This window comes from Branchiostoma lanceolatum, chromosome 1, assembly GCF_035083965.1.
Source record: "Branchiostoma lanceolatum isolate klBraLanc5 chromosome 1, klBraLanc5.hap2, whole genome shotgun sequence".
Taxonomy (NCBI): domain Eukaryota; kingdom Metazoa; phylum Chordata; class Leptocardii; order Amphioxiformes; family Branchiostomatidae; genus Branchiostoma; species Branchiostoma lanceolatum.
In genome coordinates, this window is record NC_089722.1 from 43,551,648 (window position 1) to 43,570,844 (window position 19,197).

The 19,197-nt window shown below is 42.0% G+C and overlaps 1 protein-coding gene across 1 annotated transcript in view; it reads left to right on the top strand.

The window, feature by feature from the left end:
* The window catches only part of LOC136427274 (uncharacterized), a 71,286-nt gene that overhangs the window by 44,945 nt on the left and 7,144 nt on the right, over positions 1 to 19,197 (top strand). The window contains exons 3-4 of the mRNA XM_066416089.1: positions 3,224 to 3,942; positions 5,879 to 6,452. Of these exons, the coding sequence (XP_066272186.1) occupies positions 3,710 to 3,942; positions 5,879 to 6,452 (807 nt within the window). The 5' untranslated portion in view covers positions 3,224 to 3,709. The remainder of the gene's footprint in view (positions 1 to 3,223; positions 3,943 to 5,878; positions 6,453 to 19,197) is intronic.

Sequence of the window (19,197 nt, forward strand, 5' to 3'; positions counted from 1 at the left end):
GACCCTTGCCTCTTCCCTCATGACTTCAATGAAAAGCACCTGCAGGCCGACTTGAGCTTCAAACAAGCAAACAAACAAACATGTAAACATATTCTTTAGGGATGTCTGCGTCTTGATACACAGTTTCAGGGGTGAAAAAGTCAGTTTTCCTCCAAGCTATTATGTGATAAGTGCTAGATGTGTTTTTAGATTTTAGCATCAGGGATGTCTGAAAAACAGGCTTGCTGACTGAGTGCACATTCCATTGTATAGTTTATAGATAAACAAATAATCAAACTAGAAGAATAAGCCTTCTGTTTTCCTATTCATTTGTAATCTTGCTTGTAAAAGTTGTCAATTTGAAATGTCTGGGAACCAGGGAAGTGTATTTGTTTGGCCCGCAATGAGTGATGTTCTGACTTGAGAGTTTTGCCTCGGACATTGTGTATACCTTTCTACATGTTTGGTTCTAAAGGGTGCATCAGTATCAGTATGTCTGCTGTGGGAGGCGACGCAAAGTTGATTCTATGGAACCCAGAATGTGAAGTTAAGATGCGGAAAAAGAGTATCCTAAAACACAGTCAGGATGATGCAATCTTAAAAACGTGGAAGTTTTATTTCATTTCAAGCCTTTATTTTGTCTTGATACCTTGTGCGGTAACACTGCCCCTTTCAAACCTTCTCCTTCGAATATGCATCTCACACTGTTTTTGGAACATTATTGTGAACTGTTCCAATGGATCAGTTTTGAATAGCAGTAAAGATCTGTGGGCATCATGAAAAATACAAGTAGAAAAGCCCTGTACCGTATCATTTTAATCAAATGATACTAAAACTTGATAATAAAAATGAAAATCTCGTAGACAAGAACAAGAGAACGCGCCTGGGCTGGCCCATATCCGGTGCGTCAGCTGGGCTCCAACCGGCCCAGAGGCACGGGGGTGTGCTGAATTCCGCGTGCTTCATTCGGCATGCTGATATTCCTGCCTGTGTGTGGAAACTGCCCGTGCTACCATCGGATGTGTCGTTTGCCATTATTCAGGTGACTTATCAACCTTAAATTTGTTGTATTTCATGGCATTTGTAGCTTTGCTCCACATGTACATGCCATATGCTTTATTCCGTATGCTGGAACGTGGAAGACTTCTGGTGCTGTAGTCAGATGTACCTTCTATAGCTTCCATTCAGATGAGTCTCAGCTGTATGTTTCATGGCCTTTGTAACATGACTCCACAATAGTCATGGTCTATCAAAGGGAGTCTTGCTTCATTCTATATATGCTGCATTCCATATGGCAATTCCTTGTGGAGCATTTAAGACCACTGCCGTACCTTCCATGACTAAAATGTTAACAGTGTATTTGTTACATGACTCCGCAGGCTCCATGCTTTATTCTATCTGCTGCAGTCCATATGCTTATCCCTTATGGACTTCTGCTGTACTGGGCATTTGTTACATGACTCGATAGGAGACGCCCTTACGTTTTCGGGCACCACTATGTTAGGGGTTGTCGGAACTTTCCATATGCCGAATGCTTTATTCCATATGGTGGTTCCTTATTGAACATGTAAGATCGCTGTTTCGCATTCAGGTGGCTTCTGAGCTGTGTATTTTATGTGGTTTATTGCCTGACAGAATAGGCTTTATTCTGTATGCTTTATTCCGTATGTTCATTCATATGGGCCATACAGTACAAATGCAGATGCTTGTTGTTCGCACATGTACCTTCTATTTATTATAGGCGACTTCCTCGTACATGTAGTGTATCTTATGGCATTTGTAATGTAACACCATATGCTACATTTTGTATATTCTGTATGCTAATTCGGCATGGAATGTGAAAGACAGTTTTGTGCACAGTGTGCTTCTTTATGTCATTTACTCAATTTCATAGGTTTTACTTATTGGATGGCTCCCTAGACTCTGTTTGGATTTTGCATATTTTGCATTCCAATGGTGGTGTAAAGCTGGCGGCCATGTGTATGTGGGAACTTCAGGCATAAGCCTCAAGCATCAAACCTCTGCCCGTAAAAGAACCCAACACACTTATTGAGAAGATTATGGATGACCCAGTGTGCTTGACTGAAAACACGAGCCGTAGCGAAGCCGCAGTCCACTTAGTCTGCTGCTAGCTACTTGACTAAGCATCATGCTTCACCTCAATGGAGGATGACAAAAGAAGAAGAAATACAAATCCCTTCTGAAATATGTATCAAGCATGTCGTCTTCACATCTATCTTCTGTTCAAGAGGTGTTCTCGCCGTATGATTGATGGGAATTACACAGGGTGATTCTGTATTCTACAACATTTAGACCTGCTTTCCTCCCATGTATATACCTATTCAAAGAAGTGATATTATAAAGTTTTTTAAGCATATATCAATGTGAGGGGAGGGCTAAAAAGGGACAGAAACTGATCACCCTGTCCATCCTATAAAAGTTGAATGGTGTGACCCATACCTCATTACCCCACCCCGGCTGACCTGGCTTGACCCCTACGGCTGAGAAAAGCCACAAACTCATTGAATTTGAATATTTCATGGTTTATCTGTTTTCTGTTGTAATACGGCTGCCCTGCAGTATGGATTTTCCTGTGTGGGGGCAGCGCTTGGTGACAAGCTGTCTTCCCCTCACTGGTGCGACCTCAAGTTTGCTTAACCTCTGACCCGGCAATGTCCTTCATAACCACCAACATCCTTCAGAACTGGTGGTTCACCTTGAAACTTTTCTCTGCCGTGGAAGACTGTTGACCAGGTTTGCCCCATTAAAATTTAAGTTTAGATTGTCGGCATCTTGTCAAGGTGGTTGAGTTGTGATTGGGGGGTATCAACTCAGTCAGGTTTGGGACCACATTCTTCACACTGCAGCAGCTGTGTACAAAAAACTTTGTTATCCAGTAATTTATCAGCCTAATGAAACTACTCACATTAACAGGGGAGATGGATGAAAGTGTGAATTATTAGCGCAGCTTTAATCAGTTTTTGGTGAGTCTATCTCTAGGAAAGGGCTATGGCAGTCCTATGGGCTAAATCCACTCATTCAATCAGGATTTTGTCCTCCAGATATTGTTCATACTTGACCTGATGCTGGGTCCCTGTAGGTGTTTGACCCTTGACCTGACCTATGACCTTTGTTGTCTTCCCGTACACATTTAACCCTTGACCTGGCCTTTAACCTTTGTTTTGTTCATGAAGACATGGAAGACCCTTTACCTGACCCGTGGCCTTTCTTGTGTTTTCTCCAGGTTGCTGATCCACCAACTGGAATATGCTGCATGAAACACACACCATCCTCATGTTGACGTCTTCAGGAAGGAAGTTTGCCAAGAAATCTAGTTTCTCACCTTAGATTAGACAAGTGTGCAAAAGAGAAAGAGCTCAAACAACCAAATCTGTGAATGCTGCGAAGGCGCCCCGAGAAAAGCTGCACTAAGTGAAGGAAGTTTGCCAAAGAAAGCTCGTCTTACCAGGATTGCCACCTGAGAGGTGTGGAGAGGAGGGAAGGACGCGGCCGGCTCTGTAAATGCTGCAGAGGCTTTTAAAGGATTCGACTGGATAAGCAAGAATCAAACCCTCTGGACGGACACCTCTGGTTACTTAAGCACCCCCAGTGGGATGGAGTAAGTGTGTACCGTTACCAAGGAAACAGTTTCCACGGAGACAGAGCAGAGTATTTGCTCCGGTGTGACGACAGCGTTGACAGCCCGGGGATCAGGATACTATGATCCCCCATGCACAGTCCCACAGCCGCCGCAGATAGCACGAGGAGAGACTCACCCTTCCGCCCCGGTTACGCCGCGTTGCCGGGATACGCCGCCGCCCCGCCCGGATACGCCGCCCTGCCAAACTTCTCCGTACCGGTTCCGCATCCGGTCATGATGCGAGGTGGGAGCCGCAGGTCGATGCTGGCCGGACTTTGCACCTTCCAGGCCTTCCTGCTCATGTACCTGTACTTCTTCAGCAGGTTTGTACAGTTCCTTAGACTCTGCACCTTCCTGCTCATGTACCTGTACTTCTTCAGCAGGTTTGTACAGTTCCTTAGACTCTACACCTTCCTGCTCATGTACCTGTACTTCTTCAGCAGGTTTGTACAGTTCCTTAGACTCTGCACCTTCCAGACCTTCCTGCTCATGTACCTGTACTTCTTCAGCAGGTTTGTACAGTTCCTTAGACTCTGCACCTTCCAGACCTTCCTGCTCATGTACCTGTACTTCTTCAGCAGGTTTGTACAGTTCCTTAGACTCTGCACCTTCCAGACCTTCCTGCTCATGTACCTGTACTTCTTCAGCAGGTTTGTACAGTTCCTTAGACTCTGCACCTTCCAGACCTTCCTGCTCATGTACCTGTACTTCTTCAGCAGGTTTGTACAGTTCCTTAGACTCTGCACCTTCCTGCTCATGTACCTGTACTTCTTCAGCAGGTTTGTACAGTTCCTTAGACTCTGCACCTTCCAGACCTTCCTGCCCATGTACCTGTACTTCTTCAGCAGGTTTGTACAGTTCCTTAGACTCTGCACCTTCCAGACCTTCCTGCCCATGTACCTGTACTTCTTCAGCAGGTTTGTACAGTTCCTTAGACTCTGCACCTTCCAGACCTTCCTGCTCATGTACCTGTACTTCTTCAGCAGGTTTGTACAGTTCCTTAGACTTTGCACCTTCCAGGCCTTCCTGCTCATGTACCTGTACTTCTTCAGCAGGTTTGTACAGTTCCTTAGACTTTGCACCTTCCAGGCCTTCCTGCTCATGTACCTGTACTTCTTCAGCAGGTTTGTACAGTTCCTTAGACTCTGCACCTTCCAGACCTTCCTGCTCATGTACCTGTACTTCTTCAGCAGGTTTGTACAGTTCCTTAGACTCTGCACCTTCCAGACCTTCCTGCTCATGTACCTGTACTTCTTCAGCAGGTTTGTACAGTTCCTTAGACTCTGCACCTTCCTGCTCATGTACCTGTACTTCTTCAGCAGGTTTGTACAGTTCCTTAGACTCTGCACCTTCCAGGCCTTCCTGCTCATGTACCTGTACTTCTTCAGCAGGTTTGTACAGTTCCTTAGACTCTGCACCTTCCTGCTCATGTACCTATACTTCTTCAGCAGGTTTGTACAGTTCCTTAGACTCTGCACCTTCCTGCTCATGTACCTGTACTTCTTCAGCAGGTTTGTACAGTTCCTTAGACTCTGCACCTTCCTGCTCATGTTCCTGTACTTCTTCAGCAGGTTTGTACAATTCCTTAGACTCTGCACCTTCCTGCTCATGTACCTGTACTTCTTCAGCAGGTTTGTACAGTTCCTTAGACTCTGCACCTTCCTGCTCATGTTCCTGTACTTCTTCAGCAGGTTTGTACAATTCCTTAGACTCTGCACCTTCCTGCTCATGTACCTGTACTTCTTCAGCAGGTTTGTACAGTTCCTTAGACTCTGCACCTTCCAGGCCTTCCTGCTCATGTACCTGTACTTCTTCAGCAGGTTTGTACAGTTCCTTAGACTCTGCACCTTCCTGCTCATGTACCTGTACTTCTTCAGCAGGTTTGTACAGTTCCTTAGACTCTGCACCTTCCAGGCCTTCCTGCTCATGTACCTGTACTTCTTCAGCAGGTTTGTACAGTTTCTTTATAAGTCTTAAGATGTTTAACCTTTCAGGCTTTCTTACTGATGTACCTGTACTTCTTCAGCAGGTAGGTAGATATTCCATTTTCTTAAGAAATGTTGTAGAGTAGACATTTCCTTCTGACTTGGCTTCTTTCAGGCTCTCATGTACTTGTACTTTTTTTAGCAGGTTTCTAATATTGCCTTTTGATCTCTTAGAGTAGATATATCTGGCAAGACAATGCTTTCCAGACCTCCCTGCATGTTGGTGTATTTTTAAGTCCTTGATGGACCTCTCAAGTTTCTATTTTCCCTACAGTAGCGCGCCGTGCGACAAGGGGAAGATGATTCCCAAGGAGGGGAGCCAGTACGTCTATGACGCGGAAAACCGTGCCTACCAGTACGACCGGAACATGCCACTCATCTTCATCGGCGGGGTCCCCAGGAGCGGGACGACGTTAGCACGTGTGATGCTGGACGCCCACCCCTCAATACGCTGCGGCGAGGAAACCAGGGTCATCCCCAGAATACTCGCCATGCAGGTACAGTGGAGACGGTCCACTAAAGAGAAATCTAGGCTGGAAGAAGCTGGGGTTACAGACGAAGTCTTGGACGATGCGATCTCGTCGTTCGTTCTGGAGGTGATCGCGAAACACGGAGAGGCGGCGCCGTACTTGTGCAATAAGGACCCCTTCACCCACAAATCGACTGTGTACCTGTCCTCGCTCTTTCCCAATGCCAAGTTCATCCTCATGTTGCGGGACGGCCGCGCCGCCGTGCATTCCATGATCACCAGGAAGGTGACCATAACGGGGTTCGACCTGACCAGTTACAGAAACTCTCTTACCAAGTGGAACCAGGCGATAGAGAACATGTACTCACAGTGCGTGCAGGTGAGGCTCGTTTGTTTGTTTTGTTTGTTTGTGGAGAACATGTACTCACAGTGTGTGCAGGTGAGGCTCGTTTGTTTGTTTGTTTTTTGTGGAGAACATGTACTCACAGTGTGTGCAGGTGAGGCTCGTTTGTTTGTTTGTTTTTTGTGGAGAACATGTACTCACAGTGTGTGCAGGTGAGGCTCGTTTGTTTGTTTGTTTGTTTGATTGTTTTGGGAGAACATTTACTCATAGTGTGTATAGGGGAGGCTTATTGTTTGTTTGTGTGGAAAACATACACCCACTGCATGTACAGGAAAGAGTCATTTGTATCTGTTAGCTTATGTCTTACATCATACCAGACATAGAAGTTCAACTTTCCTTTGTAGAGTTAGGGGCAAGACTCTGGTTACCAACACTGATGTGATGATCAAAAGTATCAAAAGATGACACATGGTCACCGTGACATTTTCCAAAGCTTCCTAACCCTGTGCCAGCCAGTGCTCACTTTAGCATTTGGTCCAGGACTCCAGTTGCCAACACCAAGGGGTCTGGGGTCCCCCAGTACGGGTCATTTACTCTCCTGGCCTTGGAAAGAGCAATGTTTGCAGGATTGAGAACCCCAAGTTTACAACTTCATCCCCCATAAACTCCAGCCTGCCAGTTTCCCACAGCGTCATCTACCCAACAGATTTATCACCGGCAGCATACACATCCCGGATATTACCGATTCCTGCATACGAAACCACATCGCTCTCTCTCTGGATAAAACTGTAGTTTTCACAGAGATCCTGTTTATTAGGCCATCAATCTGTCCTTATAACACTTCCAACACGACGCAAACTTGACTGGAGCTCCGCTCAGGACGTTACAATTTATGGACCGGGTATGAAAAACGCGCGGCAATGTCGTAAGCCGGCTCTACGACCGTGCGTGAGGCCATAACGGCGGCAGTTAGGAGGGAATCTGCATGCTGTGGACAGCTGGCTCCACGTTTATGTCCTCTGAAATAAGCTGTTAGCGGCAGAAACTGCCGAACGTTGCCTCGGGGGGTGTACCAGCTGTGACTGTCCAATGTGCTCAAACAAAAGGGTGAAATTACAAGGTGGTGGTTTGGACGTAACACTCTAAAAACAAGACATATTTCTCCATATCACAGCGTTCACATCGTCCTAGAAAGTCACTGTTGTTTGAATAGGGGCATGTTAAGCCATTATTGGAGTTCAGGCTTGCTGCAACAGTCAAATGTGTCCAATTGCTTAAGACAGGTCAACGGTTCAGAAGTAATGCTCAAAAATTAGACATACTTCTTAATAAGGCGTAGGTCTGGAGGTGATTAGTCGAAACTATGGATAAGTCCAAACAATTGTGTGCGAAAATGTAGTTTAACTTTGATAAAGAATGACTTCTACCAACACAGATGAACCTTCAAGTGAAGACATACTTCTCCATATTACAGCATTTGTGGTTGAAAGATCCCTAGAATGTCGCTGAGTTTTGAATAAGAGAAAGTTTAGACCTACTGGAGGTCAGGCCATCCTATGTAAACCTCAGGCTGTAAAACTAATGATCTGGATTAGGCGGCCATTTTGGAAAAGTCAAGGTCATGGATGTCATCTGTGACTGTCCAGCTCGCTAAACCAACAGGGTAAAAAGGACAAGAAGGTCGTTTGCAAGTTTGGCAGGAATGGTTGGGAGATCTACATGGTGACTTGGTTGGCACTCTGTATGCATGGTCTGTTTTGTGTCTATGCTTAAAAAGGCAGTATGGAGTCTGCTTTCTTAGTTTTGGGGGCATTTCAGTAAAAATTCAGCAAGAGGTAAAGACAAAAACAGGGCTGGGAAACTTGAATCTGACAATATCGACTCCCTGAAATTGTGTGTAACAAGGTAAAGGCTTTCCCCTCAGACTCACTTTTTACAATGATTTTTACAGTTCACCAAAGTTTCTTTAGAAATCTGAGAAGAACCAAGGAAATGATTTGGTATGGCCTTGTGTATTGATACATAAAAAAACTATATTAAAATGTAAAAAGTGAAGTACCGACTTTTGTTTGGGCATTGAGTCTAGGAAAGAAATGTGAATAACTTATTACTGAAGACGTCATATCTCGAGCGCACTGCAACATCAGAATACAGGGGATGTTGTAAATTTCCGTACCATATTTGCAGCAGTTCCTCCATCCCGGTATGACACCTGTTGTCAGCAGTACGCGCTCGATTACTGTCAGCGTGTCGTTATAACCACGGCGATGACGGATGGAGGGATTACGCCGTTGCAGGCGCTGTAATTAAATCTTCCGTTCCCGCGAGGGACGGATGCGAGAGCGCCGGTGTCAGATCATGAAAACGAGAGACATGCCAGACATGGCAACAAGGAAATCTTGGTTTCCAGTTTCAGCTGCACTTGTACAAAATTTCAGAAGGCCACACCAACTTGACTTGTCGGTTTGTTAATTTGACAAAATACTGCTGAATTAAAAGATTAAAATGTAGAGTCTTCTGTCCCCGGGAGGGATGGATAGGAGGGTTCCTCTGTCAGATCAGGAGAACGAGAAAACAACCAAACAACATGACAAGGAAATCACAGTTCCAGTTACACCTCTAAACAACTTAAGAAGTGCACACTCATTTGTTTTCTCCATCCTTAAGATATTTCGGCAAAGGGATAGACAAAAATTCACCCCATCTGTCCAAAAAATCTAGACATGAAATCATGACATGAAATTGAGTAAACTTTATTTTTGTAAGCTTTTACTCATCATAGTAAGATTCAAGTGTTCCTCTGAGCCCTATGGTTTTTATCTTAGCCCCTCACTAAATCTGCTGCCCTAGATAGAAATGGAATTGAGTGCAATGAATATCCCTTTCTAAAGCTTATTCTCTTCTTCAAGTAATGAATACAGTCAGATTTAACTTTTCCTCCCTGGCCCTGCCATTTGTTTTCCTCTTTTCCCTTTGTTCAATTCCCACTGAATATGTTGTCCCAGATAGAAATTGCACTGAGAGCAATAGATATCCCTTTGTGGAGCTTGTTGCCCCAGATACAGGGAATAACGCCTGCCCCATTTGCTGTGCCCAATGTTGACATTATGTCAAAGATAGACATGACCTACTTTTGTGAAATGAGGAATGAATCTCATGTGATTAGGGGCTCAATGGAGAAAATTGCACAAAAATTGCTTCAGGGCTCAATAATTTTTTTATATATGTACCTGCCCTGGTTCAGATGATGAATAGAACCAGAAAGGCAATATTTGCAAGCAAGTGCAAGATGTGTACCTTCACATAACAAACTACTGCTCTGTTTAGCCTTACTCAAACACATTCATATATTTGGTGACAACGCCTCTCCAACACTTGCTACATCATGTAATCGAACACCACAGGGTCTGCTACTTAACCAGTAGCCAAGGTGACCGACCACTGACCGCTGTGAAGTCTAGGTCATTGACCTTCTTGGTTCGGACTGGAAGAAGAAAAAGAGGAAGAAGAAACATAGCAAAACCTTCCTTAAAGTTAAACATAATAAGTCATACCTACACCTCTACAGACTTTCCCCTCGAACTCAATTTTCATCTTACAGTTCAGTATTTTTTGAATCTATTAACCAATCAATTGAATTCTTTTGGCCTAGATTTTCTTTGAAGATTGGTTTCAGGAAACAATCATCTTGCTTCTGCTCTTTAGTATCTCATTTCCGCATCTCCATCAGATCTGAATGGCCAGTTTTAATGGCAGGATGCGGAGAAGGGCTCTGCATTCAGCTCAGTCCTTGACCTGTTTTCTACAAAGCAAATGGCCCCTGACTGATGATGTGCTCATTAATGTCTGTCTGTCCTTAGTGCTGATTTTGCAGCAGCTGTAACAAAGTTGTCTGGCAGTTTCATGGTGAAACTTCTTTTTTTTTGGTTTTAAGATAATTATTTTAGGTCAACAATTCACTAAAAGAAAAGATGAGAACCTCACTAGGAGCATCCTTGCTAGACAGCTTTAAAGAATGAAGATGGTTCAAATGAACAAACAAATGTTTACAGTGAGATGTGCAAAGGTTATGTGTGGCAGGTCGTTTGATGTAATATAACCAGCTGCTGCCTGCCTGTGAAGCTGGTGTGTTTTGCCTGTTATACCGGCTATTTAGATACAGATACAGATACTGAAACAGACGGCTGGGAGGAAAACTTGACTCTTTCTATATTCCCTCCCTGAAACTGTGTACCTAGGTACAGGCTTTCCCCTCAGACTCTGTATTCATGTCGATCTTCTACCTCAGCATCATCTGGAACAAACAAATTGAAGTAGTTTTGCCCCAGCTTGAATTGATAATGGGCCACTATCACAGCACATGGACAGCATGTTTTTTACCGCCCATTCCAGTTTACGGTTATGTCTCCATCATTAGCAGACCGCATATACTGTAGCCTGCAGTACCTGACCTGGTTTCTATGCATTCTATCTCGTCTTTCATGTTATCTGTCCCTGGTGCTGATTTTTCAGCAGTTCTAACTCAGATGTCAGCTTTTGCGGTCTTTTATGGCTGGGGTTAATGAGAAACTTGTATTCAGATATGCAGCACAATCACAGTATATGTACACTTTAGTGAAATAAAGGTAAAGGTATACGTAGTCCAATTGCATTTGAGGCCATAGGGGAAGTGGGTTGTTATCCACTGTGTCGAAGGCAGAGCCCATCCCTTTCCTTCCACCACCTTTTACTGCCCCAACTGAAGTCAGGTGTACCCATTTTTACACCTGGGTGGAATGAGGAAAGTAATGTAAAGTACCTTTTTTCAAGGACACCACATCGGTGGCATGTTAGATGATTCGAACCAGGACCTCTGGGTTTTGGGCCAGTCACCCTGACTATTACACCAATACGACGCCACCAATGCGCTGTAGATTACACAGTGAATAGTGTGATTCGACTGTCCATCCAGGGTTACGGTTATGTGTGCCATCATCACCAGCATTATAGCCCCCAGTGTTTGACCTGGTTTGCATCCAACCTTAATCATGTTCCTGTCCCTGGTGCTGAATCCTTAGCTGTAATAACACAGATGTCAGACTTTCAGGGTCTTTTATGGGAGGCTTTCCATGTGGAAGGTTTTTATAGAAAGTACTACAAAGCATGCAGTGCACATTGTAGATAGTGTGCTTTCACTGTCCATTCCAGTTTATATGGCTATGTGTTGTATCATCACCACTGAGAATTGTTTGGCCTGATTTCTTTGTTTTAAATCTGGCTCCATCCAGCCTTTATGCTGTAGTGTGTGTGTGTTTTCTCTTGTTCTGATTTCTCAGTTGTGGTAACTCAGATATCAAACACTGAGAGGCTTTTATGAAGAGATGAACACCTACATGTAGCTAGGGTATGGCTACAGTACTATACCACAGTTACATTATAGATAGGGTGGATTACTAGTAATTGTTCATTGCAGGTTTTATGGTTATGTGTGATGTTATGACCAATTTACATTGTAGGCTCAGCTGGCTGGCCAAGTTTCTTTGTTGTAAGTCAGACCTTTATCTTGTCTTCAGGCTGTTTCTGTCCCAGGTTCCGAATTCCCAGCTGTTATAAATGAGATATCAGACATTGAAAGTCTTTTATGGTAAGGTTAAGAACTAGCTTGGTCAGAGATAGCACAGTTACGTTGTAGATAGTGTAGTTTTATCACCCATTGCAGTTTTATGGTTATGTTTGGCATCATCAGCACTGCACATTGTAGGCTCGGTTGTTGGCCTTGGTGAAATCTGTCTTTCATCTAGCCTTTAGGCTATAGTGTGATGCTGTCCCTGGTGCTGACACAGTTGTCATACACTGATAGTCTTTTATAGTTTGGCTTGTGAAAAGATTCACTATTACAGTACAGTTATATTGTGGATTGTGTGGTTTTGTCACCAATTGCAGTTTTATGATTATATCTGGCATTATCAGTGCTGCACATTGTAGGCTCAGTCGATTGGCCTTGGTGAAATCTGTCTGTCATCTAGCCTATAGGCTGTAGCGTGATGCTGTCCCTGGTGCTGATTTGTTAGTTGTGATGACACAGTTGTCTTACACTGATAGTCTTTTATAGTTTGGCGTGTGAAAAGCTTCACTATTACAGTACAGTTACATTGTAGATAGTGTGGTTTTGTCACCCATTGCAGTTTTATGGTTATATCTGGCATTATCAGCGCTGCACATTGTAGGCTCAGTCGGTTGGCCTTGGTCAAAACTGTCTTTCATCTAGCCTTTTGGCTGTGGTGTGAGTCTGTCCCCGGTGCTGATTTTTTAGGTGTGATGACACAGTGTCATACACTGGTTCCTTTATGGCTGCACACTGCACACTATGCTTGGTTTGTTTGCCTGGTTTCTTTGTTATAGATATGGTTGCTATCAAGGCTTTAGGCTGTAGTGTATTTCTGTCCCAGGTGCTGATTTTTTTAGTTGTGATATCAGAGATGTAAAATTCTGAGAGTCTTTATGGCTAGGCTTGAAAACAGATACACTTTTACAGTACAGCTACATTGAAGATAGTGTGGGTTTATCACCCATTGCAGTTTTAATGGCTATGTACACCATTAAGACTACAGCACTTTAGGCTTTGTAGGTTTGCCTTGGTAAAATCTATCCTCTACCCTACCTTTATGCTGCACTTTATTTCTGTCCCTGGTGATGATTTCTCAGTGTGATAACAAAGATGTCCAACACTTAGAGTATTTCATGACTTTGCTTGAGAGAGAATACAGGACCACAGCACAGTTACCTTGTAGATAGCAGGTTTACTGCCTATTGCATTTTTTACGGCTATTATGACCACAGCACTTTCGGCTTTGCAGGTTGGCCCAGTTTCCCCGACCATAAAACTGACCTACATACAGCCGGCTCAGGCTTATACGGACCGTTGTGCCGACAACAGCTCAAATTGATTTTTACTTATAAATTCAAGACCTTCTTCCTGCGTACGTTACATATCCAAATATCGATGTAACCCAAATATCAGGAAAATCAAGGTTGTAGTGTGCTTGCCTCCTGCAATGTGGTTTAGATGTTTAGCAAATTGATAAGACATACCATGTTTAAACTAACAAAAGTACCATATTTAGCCTTACAAAAATACCGTATTTGGACTTACAAAAATACCTTATGCGGACTTACAAAAATACCGTATTCAATTTAGACCCCTGAAATAGCAGCAACTTCTTTAATATAAAATCCTATTTTCAATGGAAAAAAACACATCGCTCAATTCTCCATCTTATATTTCCTAACAGGACACCCAGTTTTACTTAACAAATGGCATTTTGCCACTTTAGCATGCCTGGATTTATATCAATCGAACCTATCAAGGAGATGAAAACATTCCCTCGTAATCTACAATCAATCTTTGAGACACGGACAGTTAATCCCCACATCTTAGACGTTAGACTTTACGTCTTGGACGTTAAAGTTCAGCTAAGGTGATGAGGAATAGAATTGGAAGCGACTTTGCGTCGTGTCATTAATTGGAACATTTTTCATTTTTACCATTGATTTTATTCTGTTGCCAACAATTCAAGCCTTGTGTTTGAAATATTAACAATCATGTAGAAAGAAATGGATTCAGTTGAAGTGGTTTATTTGCTGCATGTGTCTCACATAAGTCATTTGTTAATTACAGTGTTCTGATATTTCAAAATATCCAGAGTTTGTCTAATTTCGTAACTTTGAACCAATCCCATGAAAAGTCATGAATCAGTCTTTATTAAGTTTCTGCTTTATTCGCTGTGTGTCTCACATTATTCATCTGCTAATATATAATGTAAAATATCCACAGTTTGTCTAATTTGTAACATTTACCCAATCTTAGGAATTAGTGTTTATTGAATTTCTTGATCAGGAATTTAGAATTATCATACAAAGTAAGGAAAGATCCATATGATAGTGCAGTATTAAGTCACATTGATTCATGAGTTTGACGTGTTACAGGAAAAGTAATGAAAACCTGTGAAATAATATGATATTAAAGTCAGGTTAATTACAATTTCAGCAGATTACTGTAACGGTTCTGCAGTGTAATTTCTGTGACATGAGAAACACACAAATTGTAACCATTTGAATTATTAGAGAGAAAGTGTGACGGTGCAGAAATGACGCCAGCTGAATAACTAGGAATGATGTCAAGCATCACAGATGCAGCGTAGGACAGGTATTTTTGGTAAAACATTGAGCAAGGGGTCAATATGAAAACAGAGGGCTGGATCTCCGACAGTATTCACTCCCTGAAAATGTGTACTTTTTATGCTTTGCACCAACAAATTAAAGTGATGTTGCCTAGAAAATGAGTTTTTCCAGCCATGCAAATGCTGCATACCAACTAGTCAGGTGAAAATTTGGGTGAGTCCTGATCTTTACAGTGCTGGTATTGTATTGTAAAGTTCAATAGTTATTCATAATGTCATTTACCATCACAGCTGAGTGTCATGCCAGCATGCGAACTACCCTGGCGTTCCCCAGTCCCGGCTCACTGCAGGTCTGTGTGCATGAGGGCAGAAGTGTTGAATTAGTATAGGGAAAGCATGGATTCTGGGTAAGACACCTTAACTGTTACACCATGTACCAACATAAAACTAAACACATGTGGTGATGATTTTTTTTCTTATTAGAAGTACAGTAACAAAGACCAAAGACATAGTGGCACTGTACAAAGCTTATATCACAGTGCCACAAAAAAGCTACACAATACCAGACAAGGACAAAGTTAAGCAAGTTTCATGAAGCAAAAAGTAGAATAAATCAAATATGACTTAATTAAATGAGATCAAACTAAAGCAAATAACAGATGCAAGCAGTATACAAATTAATACAAATGCAAAAACAAGTATAGAGATCCTCAGCCTACAACAAATGTTATTACAAAAGTTTACGTGGTTAGAATATTTTTGAATTAGCTATGAATTCTTTGTGTTATGAGCATTATTTTGAAATTGTACTTTGAAGGTATGCAGATTATTAGGATGGAAATTTTACAGATGGAATATTCTTACTGAATTAAACCATTGAACAAAATGCAGTATAGACCATATCAACACTGAATAGCAAGTTCTTTTATTCACATCCAAGCTTTTTACAAGAGCCGACGTTTCGACAACCTTGCTATTCAGTCATTCGCCAACCTGGTGAAATTATTCACGAACATATCAACACTATTTTCTTTGTTCTTAGTCATTTTTAGTAAAAATTCAGTCTGCCTCTGTTGTCGTGTTGATTTTCCAGTTCAACATCATTCTTTAAAGTCTAAAAACCAACAAATTGGATTTGTGTTGCCTTACGAACCCTACAACCTGCCTGGCATGCCCCGGTCCTGGCTCCCGGCAGGTCTGTATGCATGAGGGCAGGAGTGAAGAGTGTTCACCTCTGCAATGGGCTGTGAAATGAAGAGTTTAATGTGTCAACACATTTCTGCATCAGGCCCTGTCAAACATGTTTACTGTAGATCAGCATATTTCTGCATCAGGCCCAGTCAAACATGTTTACTGTAGATCAGCGTATTTCTGCATCAGACCCTGTCAAACATGTTTACTGTAGATCAGTATGTTTCTGCATCAGGTCTTGTCAAACATGTTTACTGTAGATCTGCATATTTCTGCATCAGGCCCTGTCAATTGTAGATACTATACATCAGCACATTTCTGCATCAGGTCCTGTCAAACATGTTTACTGTAGATCAGCATATTTCTGCAGCATGGACCATCACTCATTTCATACCGTAGATCAACACCTGCTGATTTATGTGTGGAACATCTTTTGTTGTACCAGGCATCAGATTACATGTTGATTACTGGACTAACAGGCTTTACCACAAATAGAGCAGATTTCCTGTATGTTATGTTACATAGTCTATACATGTAGCTGACTCCCTATATGTTTTAACGTCATGTCATTTCCCGGTTGTGTTATGGTTATACAGTCAAACTTGTCCATCCAACCAACTGTATCCTACAACCAACTCTTGTCAACAACCACATTCAGACAGTCCCGTCCCATTTTACATAGTAAGTGAACTCTTTCAAGCAACCAACTGCAGGCTTCAACCAGCAACCACCTCCTCATGGGCTTTGCACAATGATGATAGTTAACAGAATGTTTTCGTGTCGGCTTTACCTGATCACAACAAAATGTATATTCCTTGGTCTGTTGATACCCTGCAGCTGTATCAAATCCCCCCTCCCTCGAGAGACATAAAAACCCGGGGTTGCGACATAATCGACTGAGATGGGTGTACTCGGCAAGTTCATTTCACAGCCAGCTGCACATGTATGAGTCTAGAACCTCTATATGCTATACAATGTGTCTGTGTGCAAAAATTAGCTCTCTGGAACTGGTTTCAGACACCGTCCATTTTATTCAAGGATCTGCAGACCGCTTACCCCAAGGGAAGAGAGGAACATACTGTTAATCTTTAAATGTTTTTTTGAAATAATTATTCTCTCCTTTTATTGGTTTATTAAAAAAGACATTACCACTACAAATGACTATACAGAAGAAGATAATAAATTGGGATGCAACACAAAAAACAAGTAAAGAACATGACGCTTGACATTGTACAGGTGAATCATACAGAAACACAGAGAAAATGTTTAGGGTGGGTTCATTTTCACAGTTTTCGAAGTGTCCTCTTCACTGCTAGTTAATCACACACTGCAACTTTGCATTTCCAGTGTATCACTACAGTAAGTGAGGTAAAGAATTGTTTTAACTGCGAAACTGAAACATAGCGAAACACCATCTTTCCCCCTTAGTAGTAGTATCCAGTATTTTATCCCATGCTACCGCAAAATTAAGTCCTTGCGGAATTAAAAGTATTTACAGTATCTGTGGAGTCAGGCTGAGGTTCTGGGCAAAACAGAGTCTCATTAAGTGCAGATTTCGAGCCACAATAAAAGAAATTCTCCAATCTACTCCTCAAAATGGGCATCGTTTCAAAAGACCTTAATGACAGGAATAGTTACTTAAATCACCTGAACAGTATCTGTCGTCATGGCTACGAGAATTCCGGGATGTCTCGAGCCACATTGTCTGGCAGTGGGTTCCGTCGTCTCTATTAAGATCTTGTTTGAGAGTCTTAAGAGTCAGAAGGACGCTGACATTATCCTGAGTTTCTGTCATCTGTGCAATATTGGGGTGGAACGAGACAGAAGTAATAAACCCAGATGATTGGAAGATAAAAAGGGAAAGTCTATTGTACAGAATGTAAGAGGCTGTTGAAAGTGAAAGTCTGCAGATTATGAAATGAAAGTCTGTTGGAGACTTAGGTTAAAGATAAAAAGTGAAGTCTATTGTGCAGAAAATGTAAGTCTGTAGGAGAATTAAAGATAGAAATGAAAGTCTGAAGTAAAAGTACACAAAAAACAATGTGGACCACAGCTGTAAGATAAAAGGTAAGACTCCTTGCAATAGCAAGTAAAAATATGTAGGATGAAAAGTGAGAGTCCCAAATAAGAATCTTCAAAGTCAGAAGTGGACGTTTGTGGGGGTAGAAAGTGAATCTGTTAATATGTAGAAAGTAAAAGTAAAAAGAAACATTCTGCAACACAGAAGTAAAACTGATAAAATTTACAAAGTCAAAGTTCATTGTACAGTATGAGGAATATTGAATAGCTCAGAGATTGAGAACCACACAACTGGATTCCTTTAGCCCAAGCTGCAGTCTGTAAGGTTTTATACACAACCTTCACAAAAAAGGTGTTGACAACTTTTCCCTCCCGATCCAGCTTTAACTTATAGCTGCAAGTTCAATCAGATTTGTCACCATGCCAATTTTCCTGTTGTTTTGATGTTGACATTTTTGACACAAATCTAGCGCTAAAGCTGCAGATTTTGGACAAATTCAGGAAAGCGTGTTTCTGTCGGATAATTTTACACACAGCTGACGGTAAAAGGTTTGAATTGGCGCGGTCTTGTCCAGACTTAGACAAATCCAACGTGGTCTTTTCCATGGCCTTCACACTGTTCATTAATCATTGTTAATGGACTGTTCTAATAAGTCAGCTTTAGAAAACAACTTTACGATGTTAAAAGCTGTCATACATCACTCCAGTTCCTGGAACATGAGGGTTACTGGATTTGGTTTGACATTTGTTGACTTATTAAAGTAAGGCTGTAAGTCACCTCCTGCAGCCCGGGTTTGCAGACAGAAACTAAATGGAAAAAGTTTTAAAACTTTTGTTTCTTTGTTTGTATTGCAGACCTTCCCAAGAATTTAGAGAAATCCAACATGTTTTTTTCCACAGCCTTCGCTGCTGTTTGTTGATAACTGTTAATGGATTGTTCTAATAAGTCAGCTTTAGAAAAACAAATTCACTATGTTACAAAGTGTCAAACCTCACTTCAGTGCCTTCAGTCATTTGCTTGGGTCAAATGTCTGTTGACTTACGGCTGCCTTAAGTCGACACCTGCAGCCAGGGTTTGTCAACAAAATCTGAAGGGAGAAAGTTCTTTTATAGAAACCTGTTGTTCTGGTGGTCAAAAGAGTCTAGATCTGACTTTGCTTGGTGCGACCTTGTCTTGACTTCGAGAAATCCAGCGTGGTCTTTTCCACGGCCTTCACAGCTGTTCGTTAATCATCGTTAATGGACTGTGCTGATAAGTCGGCTTTAGAAAGTAAGTCGGCTTTAAAACATTACAAAATACCTTGAGCCGCTGGCATATGTGGCTTTTTATTGGATTTGGTCTAACGTCTGTGGACTTAAGACCACTCAGGGTAACAAGTGAGCTTGTGAAAATGACTTCACAACCTTACAAA